The sequence below is a fragment of the Solanum dulcamara genome, chromosome 1 (genome assembly GCF_947179165.1).
Source record: "Solanum dulcamara chromosome 1, daSolDulc1.2, whole genome shotgun sequence".
NCBI lineage: Eukaryota > Viridiplantae > Streptophyta > Magnoliopsida > Solanales > Solanaceae > Solanum > Solanum dulcamara.
In genome coordinates, this window is record NC_077237.1 from 58557305 (window position 1) to 58570192 (window position 12888).

Sequence of the window (12888 nt, forward strand, 5' to 3'; positions counted from 1 at the left end):
TGAGTTTTTGATTATTTATTTATGCAATTAAATATTTTAATTTTTTGGTATTAATTGATGCCACATTTGAAAAAATCGAGCTCCTTGCCGCTCGCCTCGCCTTGTGGTGAGGCATACCTTTATCGCCTTTTATCTTCTTTCGCAGTCCAAAACATTGGAGTAAGGCAAATTGAGACTTTTTTATGAAGTGTTAGTGTATTCATTTATTGAATAAAGGGGTAATGGATAATGAAGAATCAATCCTGTATAAATGAGATGACAAACATTTCTATGAGTATCGATGCCATGAATATGAAAAATTGAAGATTTTCTTCTTGAATTGATGAATTATGTGATTATGTGCGCTTGATTCCTAGTATATTGCATTAGATAGATGCTTGTGTTGCTGACTTGCTATCGATTAATTGATTTTAGCTGAAAGCTTGCATATGAAATACTTACTAGAGAAAATGTTCTCCAAAATTTTTAACCAATCAAACATGAGAAAATTAGAAACACCCCCTTAATTTCATTTAATTTTGAAACAATGACAGAGATAGTCTAATCATTCCTCTTGCCCCTAGACCGTACTCTTGGATACAAAAGTTTGATTTGCCACAGTTTTCAACGACTTTATTCAACACTAGACCGTACTCTTGGATACATCGAAAGGACGATCCTTACATTCCAAACATATTAAAATCAAAATTTATTAGGTTGATTTGAACTGATATTCAGCTCACAAAATCTACAAAAATCGTTAGGTTGAATCATTTACAATCACAACATATTCAGCATAGATTCAATTACGCACAAGTCAAAGCTTACAATCAATGACAAACTATAGAAAGGTGTGAAATTCACTCCTGCCAAATAAGCAGAAGCAATACCTTTCCATCAAAGTCAAAACTGTCACAATTCCATCCAACCTCAACAAATTTAACCTGCAGTAAATAAGAGATATAATGATTCAAAAACTAGTATCATCAATACTAACTAGAAGACTGAAACATAAATGACAAGGGGCAACTATGCAGGCGCACCAGGCTGGGAGCTAAGAGCAATGGAGACATGCATGATTGGGAGCTAAGAGCAATGGAGACATGCATGATAGTCTTATCAGTCAGCAAGAATGAATTGTCCAAATTAGGCATTGCAGACACTAGAAATATTACGAGCTTGACAGCAACTGAAGGAGCACAACTGTGTAATGTGGCTACTACATGGTCATACATAAAGGAGAAGTTTTACATCAAGGAATTGAACCAAAAAAATAGTAAACCTGAGATTAACAAGATTACGCGTAAGCGTTACAGAAAACACCTGCGGAGAGGAATCACAAGTCAACACCCTCATCAAGCCCTTTAGAACTGATTATCACATTTGAATCAATTTGTTTATCAAACTTCTGTTTACGGCGGGCTTCAAAGTCTTTGAAGCCATCCATCTGGAAAATGAAAAAGTAAATAGAATTCTTTGTAAATAACTTTTCTAGGAATTACAGAGCTAAGTAGTAGAATATAAGCGAGTAACCTGTTGAAATTGGTCCATAGAAATGGGATTTCCATGCAGGGCTATGTTCTGCAAGCTCTTGCATTCTCTTAACAAATTTAGAGGCATCTGAACAATCCAGTTACCAAAAAGAAGCATGACTATCTAGTAAAAACATATACTTGATAGGAACAAGTACAAGAACTTGGATGATGATGCTTAAGTTGAAGATACTTGAAGTTCAATCCAATGACCTCAAATGTGGATCATTTTGGGTATTTGGCATGATTGCCGGTTTGCAATTTAGATGCTACTGGTTGTTTGGTTATCTGCATTTCTTCATGAAGCTGTGTCTTATTAAAAGGAAAAACTTTTAGATGCACGTTTTTAAGGTTAATGTCTGTGTTTCCCTTATTGCACTCATAGACGGGGAAGTGGTCTAGGCTAACAGATCGTGCGAAGAGAGTTCCTAACTCTGCTTAATAGCATCCTTAAGATAGATAGATAGATAGGTAGAGAGAGAGAGAGAGCACATGCAAGCATCACCAGCACAACAATAAGTTCAGCTTTTCGATGCGACAAACAGGTAAACTTTTGATCCACGTGGTTTACTATTCTTTGCACATCATATGTGTGATGATGATAGAGACAAACACATATGCGTGCAGCAGTTGACTTGACATCTAGGGGTAACACATTGTATCAGTGCGGGCCGCGAGAGCAGTACCAAATCGATGCAAACTCTGAATACTAGATATAACCTCAAAATAACAGGGGTCACACATACAGAAAGAGGTGAAATCAGGCAGTAACCTGATTGAGATTGTTATTGTTCAGGCAGAGTGATTTTAGTTGAACAAGATTGCAAACTGATGCAGGAAGCTCCTCAATGGAATTATCTGCGAGGCAAGATTGCATAAAAGAACACAGTAAAAAACTAATTATTGCACACTGAGAAATAAGAGACAGAACGCGAAAAATCATGGATCAATTTAACTGGATAGTATCAAGAATAGTGCCTAAGTTATAAGCTTAACAAAAAAGATTTGTCTATGTTCCATTAGCTTTCTAGGTCACCCAACACTCCAATTTTATCATCGGCCATAAATTTCACTTAATTTTATGTTGATGATAACATGCTTTTTTCCCTCGACGGATATTAGATACAGAGCTTCACCACCAGGAAAACAAAAGGAAATAGAGAAATAGCAAGAATGAGATGAATGATGAACTAAAATTCGAAGGTACCATTTGCTTGCAATTCTTCCAAAGAGAAGCAACTTCCAATTGATTCGGGAAAAAACTTTAACTTATTGTTTGAAACATCCAACAGCACCAACTGCAGTGGAAAAACATTAATGCAATTCCGAAAGCCTAGAATACTTTAAGTCTAGGCTGTACGACTATCTCGGACAGACAGAAAAACAGCATCATCGTATTGAACTGAACTCACAAATAACAAAACATATTTGGAGTAACATAACAATATATGCAAATGATTAGATGGATATAAACACTTCCAAACGATAGAGCTAGTTAACTTGATTGACAGTCCTTAATTCATAATCCCAACTCAGCAACCATGACAATCAGATATACATCTAACAATGAACACTACATTTCTTGGTGTTACAATAGGATTGTAGATGGTATCCTACATGGAAAAGGATTGTAGTGTACTGTCTATAAGTAGGCCTCGGAATAATGTAGTTTATGTGTCTTAATAATATTTTCTGAGTCATTATTTCTCGATGCTCAGAGAATCAAAATTTGGAAAGTTCAGTCAAATGGAATTTGTACCCCTTAAATGCAGAGGGGGACAGGAATATTATGTTGGGTGACTTAGAACACTCCGAGAGACATCAAGATTTTGGGTATTGTAGGGGCATAAAGTTTGAGGAGGTCGAGGGGGAAATTCGTAAAATGAAAAGGGGAAGATCGAGCGGACTTGATGAGATACCTATGGATTTTTGGAATAGCACAGGGGAAATAGGTATTGAATGGATAACTCGGTTGTTTAATATCATTTTTAGGATGACTAAAATGCCCGAAGAATGGAGGTGGAATACAATGATCCCGCTGTACAAGAACAAGGGTGATATTCAAAATTGCAACTATAGAGGAGTATTAAACTACTAAGCCACACTATGAAGGATTGGGAGAGAGTGGTAGATATGAGGATAAGAACGAGGGATGTATCTATTTCAGAGAACCTGTTAGAATAGGAGTAGAAACAAGAATATTATATAGAATCCTACTTGGAAAAGGATTGTAATGTAGTGTCCTAGTTGGAAAAGAAGTTTAATATAGTGTCTATAAATAGGGTCACAATGTAATAATGTAGAGATACAATTGAATAATATTTTTCTCCAATATTTCTCACATGGTATCAGAACTTCTACGATCCGGTAGAGAATTAATAAGCTTTCATTGTCGATAGGTGTTTATAGCTCATATATGCCGCCCGTCTAGCCAATGATTATGTTCAACAAAAGTTGGGGCAATAATATGTGCATGAAAAAATAATCATGCTAAAAAGGACTAATTTGAAAAGCATCTGGGACAAAGAAAGTAGTCACCGTGCTGCTTTTCAGTGGCTTCTTATATCTGATTGTGTAGCACCGTGCATCTCTCCGATGACTACTTTCTCATATCTGACTTTGTGTACCACCATGCATCTTTCCGGTGACTATTTTCTTATATTTGATTTGCATTGCACCGTGCATCTTTTCGGTGACTACTTTCTCATATCTAATTTGTGTAGTACCATGTATCTTTCTGGAAAACTTTCTCATATCTGAGTTGCATAGCACCGTGCATCTTTCCGGTGACTCCTCAAATCTGATTTGAGTAGTTTCGTGTGTCTTTCCGATGAATCCTCAAATGTGACTTACATAGTTTGACTTTTCGTCAATGTTTTGTGAAAACCAACACTACTAAGAGGTACAGTGTTTCCCTGCAACCAAACCACAACAGGCCGCTGTGAATCGACCTCCCACTAGCCTACACGCACCGCCAAGGAGATCATCACCTTCGATGAGATCTGACCACGCATCAGCATGTGAGCCTGTTCCGACAAGTTTTTTGGCAGCTTTGTTATTCAAGATCTACTTGTCTCTTTATTTCGAGACGACCCATATATCTTATACCAGGTTTAAATAATTTTTCATTTTGTTCCTTTTCAATTGAGGTTGCCCAGACATCCACAGCCATCCTTACCAATTTTCTTACAAATATCTTCACTAAGTCCCTCATTGGTACTCGTATTAATCACATCTGTAACAAGCTCAATAAATATGACATGTATGCATCAGCTTGAGGGAGAGTGTTAGAATAAGAGTAGAAACAAGAATAGTATATATAGTCCTACTTGGAAAATGATTGTAATGTAGTGTCCTAGTTGGAAAAAGAGTCTAATGTAGGGTCTCAATGTAAAAATGTATAGACATAATTCAATAATATTTTTCTCCAACATCTCTGATAGAACCAATTCAAATTCATGCCAGGGCGATAACTACGAAAGGTATTCATCTTATAAGGAGATTGTTGGAGGAGTATAGAGACAGGTAGAGAAATCTACATATAATGTTCATTGACTTAAAAAAAGCATACGACAAAGTCTCTAGGGAGATTTTATAGAGATGCTTGGAACCTAGAGGTGTACATGTGGCATACATAGAGGGTTTAATGACATGTAGGATGGAGCCAAAGTGAGAACAATAGGAGGAAACTTAGAACAATTCCAAGTAGAGATGGGGTTACACGAGGGATCGAATCTTAGCCCATTTGTTATTTGCTTTGGTGATAGATGAATTGACACGGCATATCCAAGTGGAGGTATCAAGGTGCATATATTTGCAGATAACACAATATTTATTTACAAGACACACGATAGAGTTAACAATAGACTTGAGGTTTGGCAACACCCTAGAGTCTACATGTTTTAGGTTAAGCAGGACTAAAATAGAGTACATGGAATGCAAGTTTAGTGATACAGTGCATGAGGTGGAGGTGGAGGTGGATGGGGAAGTAAGGATTGATACACAGGTCATCCCTAAGAGAGAGTTTCAAGTATCTTAGGTCAATAATCCATGGAAATAAGGAGATCGATGATAATGCCACACATCATATTGGAGCAGGTTGGATAAAATGGAGGCTCACATCCGATGTTTTATACGATAAGAATGCACTACCAAGACTTGAGGGTAAGTTCTATAGAGTGGTTATTAGACCACCTATGTTATATGGGGATAGAGTGTTGGCAAGTCAAAAATTCATATGCTCAAATGATGAATGTAGTGAAGATGATAATGCTTAGATGGATGTGCGAGCACACTAGGAGAGATAAGCTTAGGAACAAAAATATACGGAGGAAGGTGGAGACTACCTCAGTGATGGACAAGATGCAGGAAGTGACACTGAGATAATTTGGGCATACGAAGAGGAGGAACATAGATGCCCCAGTTAGGAGGTGCGAAAGGTTAACAGTGGTAGGTCTAAGGAGAGGGAGAGGTAGAGGTAGACCAAGAAAGAGTTGGGACAGGTAACTAGACATAACATGATATATCTCCATCTCACTGAGGACATGACCCTAGTTAGCAAAGCATGGAGTCGAGGATTAGGGTAGAGAATTAGTAGGGAATCGAGCGATTCCTCCTTTTCATGAGGGAGAGCATGGTTCTACAGACTAGTATCATTATTATTCTTCTATTATTATCTTTTTCTTCATTGTATTACTACTATTGTTTATTTTACTTGGGTTTTGTGTGTTATTTTTGTTGTCAGTACTTCCCTTTCTTCAGTATTTTTCACCATAGCTTTTACTCTTATATTTGTCAAACTTGTTTTTGAAAATGCTTTTGTTGAGCCAAGGGTCTACCATAAACAACCTCTCACAAGGTACAGTTAAGGTCTTCTTGCACCCCTCTCCTTTGACCCCACCAATGAAATCACACTGGATATATTGTTTTTGTAGTCAAATGGAACTTGTATAGGATAATCAAGCAGCCCTTTATACTGCATCAAAATTCGATATTTTATGAGAGGGATAAGCATATTAAGATTAATTGCCACTTTATTAGAGAAAAGATACTTTCTAGAGATTTTGTTACTAAATTTGTGAAGTATCTGAGTCCCGGACTGGTCCTCCTATTAGTTACATATGTAACAAGTTTGATACATATGACACATATGCACCAACTTGATGGAGAGTGTTAAAATAGGATTGTACATGGTGCCCCTACATGGAAAAGGATTGTAGTGTATTGTCTATGAACAAGGCTCTGTGTGATAATGTAGTTTACGTATATTGATAGTATTTTCCGAGTCTTTATTTCTCATACTTGGTTCATCAATGACAATGGAAAACAAATTAAGGAGAAAAATATTAAATATAAGGAGAGGGTGAAATAAAAAGGAAGAACAGACAGCACTCAGGGTGGTGGACATCAAGACAACCCGCAATGGAACCACTTATTCTCCAAATTCAACCACCCTCCCCCAGGAGCTGCGGGATCCTCTTCCAAATCCAAAATACTAACATAAGAGAGCAAAACGACATCATCAACTACCAGGAAGACAATAGAAATTCATGATGAAGCGGCATCACTATATAGATAGGGGAAAAAAGTAGGGCTTTCAGTTGTAAGACAGAAAGTTGTAAGCAAAATGATCCACTAATTTGGATATCAATATGCTGAACATTGTCTACAAGATTGACACCATTTCATTAGACACCTTAGCAACCTTTATACTCGAAATTATTTTTAACAAAAGCAGTAAAGCAAGCTAAGAAATAATATATTAACTGGCACACTATATAGAATTGCGGAAGATGGCACCATATAAGCCATCATAATGAATCACTCACATTCTGCAAGCTCCCAATGGTCTCAGGCAAGCTCATTAACAAGTTTCCTGAGATAGACAAACGCTCAAGCTTCACCAACTGGCCCACTGAATATGAGAACATTATGTTGTTAGAATAGAGAGTGTGACACTATATAGCAGAGAGAAACCTACTTAATTTCACATATTATCTAGGATGGTGGGAAATTACATTCATCTGGAAATGCTGTAATTCGATTCCCATCAAGTGTTGCAACTTTCAAAGACTGAAGCAGTCCCAGGTTCACCGGGAGATTCTCAATCAGGTTATCAGCCAAAATCTGAAAAGAAACAATCAGACCCAATTCTTTGGATAGAATCAGATATAACGAACTCTTATTAAATATTTATTTTCAGAGAATACACCCTACAATATCAATAGTATTGAGCATGAAAACCCAGATGAAGAGTCCCTTCAGAATAAATGAAATGCACACACTTTTCAATTTTCCCAAGTAGAATTGATTTTCATCCCGGTAGAGTGTTTGAGGACTCTTGCACAGATTACAACTGATTTTTGTTTTTATTTTTGCGTAGATTTTTGGAGCACCAGAACTGTATGTTGGTGTAGGTCCACTTCTTGTATACCACTAGCATACTTGGTGAAAGACCCCGAAAATTTGAACCTTGAAAATCGGATCAAGATTGTAAGTGTGGGGATCAGCGAGGATAATAAATTCAGAAAGTATTTAAATGTACTAGAACGAGCGTGGAAGTACTTTGAGCAATAAGCGTGTAAATCCAAAATGATTCAAGACTTTGAAAGTGCGACAACGACTATTAGAAATAATTCTTTGTGTGCTTGAAAGTGCGACGACAACGACTAGAAAAAATTCTTTGCGCGCCAAAAGGGACTATGAACTAGTACCATATCACATGGTCATGATAATAAGTATAAGAGGTGTATTGGGAGTGATTTAGGGGCTAAGGATAGCCCTAGCACAAAGCAAAGGTAAAAGCTATACAACAGACTGATAATTCACATGAGCTTGCACGAGGTCCAACTTCAAACTAACATATCTTCGAATTAAGATTTATGTGGTGTGTTACATTCCACTTGAAGATTTTCGAGTTATTTTCCAACACTTCAAATGTCCGTAATTGGAATTTCTTACAAGAAGATATGATCTTTTTTTACTGAGAGGTGGCAAAAATATTACTAGATTAAAATGCGGTCGAATACCTTCCCAAAAATCAATCTGCTTTCTGCAGATTGATTCATATTTTGGGCCTCCAGATAGGCGGCATTCGGTATCAAAATGTGTTTGATATGCTGCACCATATCCACTATGCAGCCACATATTTTTCGGCATAACGGGTCCATCTAAAAATATGCAGTGACGGGAAATTTTCCAGGATTTTTAATCCTACTTCATTTTGGCCGACTTTTATAGATGGAAAACACCCTAAGACTCTCCCAAATCATATAAGGTGAGTTCCTACTCAATTCCTATGATTTATTACAGCCAAACCCTTGAAGATTGGGGTGAAGTTGGCAATTATGGGGGATTGGGGGAGGTGTGGGGACTTGAAGATTGGGCTGAAGTTGGCAATTATGGGGGCTTGGGGGAGAAGTGGGGACGCAGATAGTATGTGGTCTAGGACAGCTGATTGCATCAAAATCGCAGCTGAAAGGTATTGGGGGTTTCAAGGGGTAACCAGGTGGACACAAGGAGGATTGGTGGTGGAACGGAGAGGTTCAAGGAAAAGTGGAAGTCAAGAAGGTTTCTTATGCTAAACATTAATGGAAAGTTTAGACAAGGAGAACAAGAGGAGGAACAGGGAGAGGTATGAAATGGAGAAGAAGGAAGCAAAGCTAGCTATGATGGCAGCTAAAATGACAGCTTTTGAACACTTATTGAAGAGCTCGAGTGCAAAAGCTCTCGAGTGCAGAAGAGGGGATAAGAAGTTGCATAGGCTCGCCAGGCGAGAGAAAGGAGGGGACGAGTCCTGGACCAAGTGAAGTGCATCAAAAACGAGAATGGTAAAGTGTTGGTCAAAGAGACGCACATTAGATGGAGATGGAAGATGTATTTCCATAAGCTCTTGAATGAAGAGAGGGATAGAGATATTGTGTTGTGGAAGTTAGAGTATTATGGAAGTCAGAGATTTTGGGTACTGTAGCGTGGAGGTTGAGGGGGTTATTCGTAAGATAAGGAGAGGAAGAGTGATCGAGGCAGACGAGATCCTGCTAGATTTTTGGAAGAACACAAGCAAGGCAGATATGGAGTGATTGACTAGGTTTGTTAATGTCATTTTTAAAAAGGCTACATGCCAGAAGAATGGAGGTGGAGTACAACAGTTCCATTGTACAAGAACAAAGGTGATATTAAGAATTGCAACAATGTATAGAGGCATTAAGCTACTAAGCCATATGATGAAAGTTTGGGAGAGAGTGGTCGAGATGAGGATGAGGAGGGGTATGTCTATATCGATAACCAATTTGGATTCATGTTTGGGCGATCAACTGCAAAATCCATTAATCGTGTAAGGAGATCGTTGGAGCAGTATAGAGATAGGAAGATAGACTTACAATCGTTGGAGCAGTATAGAGATAGGAAGATAGACTTACACATGATGTTCATTAACCTAGAAAAGGTGTACGACAAAGTCCCTAAGGAGGTCCTTTGGAGATGTTTTGAGTCTAGATGTGTACTTGTGGCTTATATTAGGGCAATTAAAGACATGTACAATGGAGCCAATAAAAACGAGTTAGAACAGTGGGAGGTGATTTAGAACATTTTCTAATTGTAATGGGATTGCACCAAGGATCAGCCCTTATCTCATTCCTATTTGCCTAAGTGAGGGATAAATTGACACAAGATATTCAAAGGGAGATGTCGTGTTGTGTATTATTCACAGATGACATAGTATTGATTGACGAGATATGCGGTGAAGTTAACAATAGGCTAGAAGTTTGGAGACAAGCTCTAGAGTCTAAGGTTTCAGGTTAAGCAGGACTAAAACAAAGTACCTAGGTGCAAGTTCAGTAACGTAACACATGAGGCGGATGAGGCAGAGGTGGAAGTAAAAATCAAACACAAAATATATCCAAGAGAGGAAGTTTCAAGTATCTTGAATCCACAATCCAAGGAGACAGAGAAATTGATAAGGATGTCACACACTACATTTGAGCGGGGTGGGTGAAATGGAGGCTCGCATTTGTGGTACTGTGTGATAAGAATGTGTTACCAAGGCTTAAAGGTAAACTCTACACAGTGGTGGTTCGACCAACTTTGTTGTATGGGGCAAAGTGCCGGCTAGTCAAGAATGTGTTCAGAAGATGAATGTAGGGGATATGAGGATGTATAGATGAATGTGTAGACATACTAGGGGATTAAAAACGAAGTTATGTGTGACAAGGTGCGAGTGGCCTCCATGGAGGACAAGATCAGGAAAGCAAGGTTGAGATGATTCAGGCATGTGAAGAGAGTGTGGATGCGCAAATAAAAAGGTGTGAGGTTGACTATAACAAAAGTTAGAAGGCGTAAAGGTAGGCCGAAGAAGAACTAAGGGGAGGTGATTGGGCAGGACATGGTAGACCTTCAGCTTACTAAGGATATGACCCTAGACAAGAAGGTATTAGGTTGAGAATTATGGTAGAAGGTTACAGGTAGCCAAGTGTTGTGGCACTTCTTGTGGGAGAGGCAGGGCACTAGCCTCCTCTCCGCTTCTCCTTATTAGTAATATTATTTAGAAATCACATAGTTTATTTGTTCTTCATTGTTTATTACTACTTGTTGTTCCATTTGCTTTGTATCATGTTTTTTGTAGTCTTATTTTCTAATAATCGTGCTTCGAATTCTTCTTTTTTATTGAGTCAAGGGTTTATCGGAAACAACCCCTCTACTCCACAAAGGTAGGGGTAAGGTATGCGTACATCCTACCCTCTCTAGACCCCACTTGTGGGATTGCACTAGGTATGTATGTTGTTGTTGTTAAGTGTTAATGCTACTTTAGCCTCATTGGTTAAATATAAGATGTGAGTTGTATCTCACACCTCTAAATAAGTGTGTTGTATTCCATTATCATCAAGTTATCTATTAATTATCTTTCCTAACTTTTCCTTGTTAAATTTCTCTTCCAAAACAATGACAGACACTCATTACATTTTAGTTCTGCCAATTCTGCAAATACAATGTAACTTTCTTCTAAATGACCTCTGACTGCAGGAATATGACTGACAATTCGACCTAGCTTTCATTATGAGATGTGGACACTGATAATATGATAAGGTTTTCTAAAAACAATAAAGAGAAGCTGAGATACAAGGCAGGTACCAAATATGTAGTCAGTATACTTACTAGACGCTGCAAGTTAATTAGCTTGTGGATCTCCATGGGAATTTGAACTGCCATAATCCAGAAACTGAGAGATTAGCTTCAGAAAAGATAAAAGCTCCAAGTAAATAAGATCAGACATATAAACAATGAAAACAATTTCCCCAAGTAACACAGGTATAAATTAATTGTCAGAAGAACACAGAATTGGTAGTGTTTGTTTTTGTGCTCTAACTGACAAGACAGATATGAATCAGAAGCTTGAGAAATTAGAGTCATACCCAATGTATTGTGTGTCAAGTCGAGGGTGCGTACAGATCTCTCCAGGAAAATAACTTCATCGGGAAAAGACTGTCATGGAAAAAACAATCAGGAGATCATAAGACTAACAGAGAGGATTAACCTGTATGTCCTTTATCTGTCAATATTTACATTTCTGCACAGTAAGCATAATTCATTTGAAACCAGCAAATTAACAAGCATGCATGCGTCTGATTGTGTATCTGTGCATATACACAAACACATACACACACACACAAGACCATGACACCTCGCGATTAAGCATACATATTTTATCATTGCATTGTGGACCCTCAGCAGTTTAGGAAGGTAAAGATCCACCTCGGTAAGAATTGCTCATAGTCATAGTGGAGTTCGTGGCTAAGTGTCTTAATTGTCGTCCCTCCTAATATTGATGGATTAAGAGAGTTGATATTGAATGAGGCCCATAGTTCTCGATATTCAATTTATCTAGGATACACCAAGATGTATCCTGATTTGAGAGAAGTGTATTGGTGGAATAGCATAAAGAAAGACATAGTGGAGTTCGTGGCTAAGTGTCTTAATTGTCAACAAGTGAAAGTTGAACATCAAAGGATGGAAGGTCTAGCTCAAAAGATCAAAATTCCTACTTGGAAGTGGGAAGATGTGAATATGGACTTTGTCATGGGTTTGCCTCATACTAGAAGACAACATGATTCTATTTGGGTCATTGTGGACCGAATGACCAAATCGACGCATTTTCTACCTGTCAAGACATCTTATAGTGCCGAATATTATGCTAAGTTGTACATTCGAGAACTTGTGAAACTTTATGGTGTTCCTTGTCGATTATATAAGATAGAGATACCTAATTCACTTCACATTTTTGGAAGTCATTTCAGAAAGGTCTTGGTACTAGAGTCAAGCTAAGTACCGCTTTTCATCCTCAAACTGATGGACAAGCCAAAAGAATAATTCAAACCTTAGAGGA

At 37.9% G+C, this 12888-nt stretch overlaps 1 protein-coding gene across 2 annotated transcripts; it reads right to left on the bottom strand.

Moving 5' to 3' along the window:
* Positions 1-673: 673 nt before the first annotated feature.
* Positions 674-12275, bottom strand: LOC129888884 (plant intracellular Ras-group-related LRR protein 7-like). 2 transcript variants are annotated; one of them, XM_055964052.1, is made up of 10 exons: positions 11918-12275; positions 11661-11707; positions 7728-7982; positions 7529-7637; positions 7340-7425; positions 2719-2809; positions 2284-2369; positions 1513-1599; positions 1023-1426; positions 674-923 (listed from the first exon to the last, which is right to left on the bottom strand). In XM_055964052.1, exons 3-9 carry the CDS (start codon positions 7746-7748, stop codon positions 1316-1318), a joined length of 591 nt encoding a protein of 196 aa, XP_055820027.1. In that variant the 5' UTR covers positions 7749-7982; positions 11661-11707; positions 11918-12275; the 3' UTR covers positions 674-923; positions 1023-1315. The 2 variants fall into 2 exon arrangements, with proteins under 2 accessions (XP_055820027.1, XP_055819953.1); XM_055963978.1 differs by lacking the exon at positions 7728-7982 and having other exon boundaries at positions 11918-12272.
* Positions 12276-12888: the final 613 nt, after the last annotated feature.

Excerpts from the sequence above, each read along its gene's own strand:
- LOC129888884 (XM_055963978.1), bottom strand. The coding sequence starts at position 11,696 with ATGGAGATCCACAAGCTAATTAACTTGCAGCGTCTA. Across the intron at positions 7,638-11,660 it reads TAATTAACTTGCAGCGTCTA|ATTTTGGCTGATAACCTGAT; the intron begins GTAAGTATACTG and ends GTTTCTTTTCAG. Across the intron at positions 2,810-7,339 it reads CCATTGGGAGCTTGCAGAAT|TTGGTGCTGTTGGATGTTTC; the intron begins GTGAGTGATTCA and ends TTTCCACTGCAG.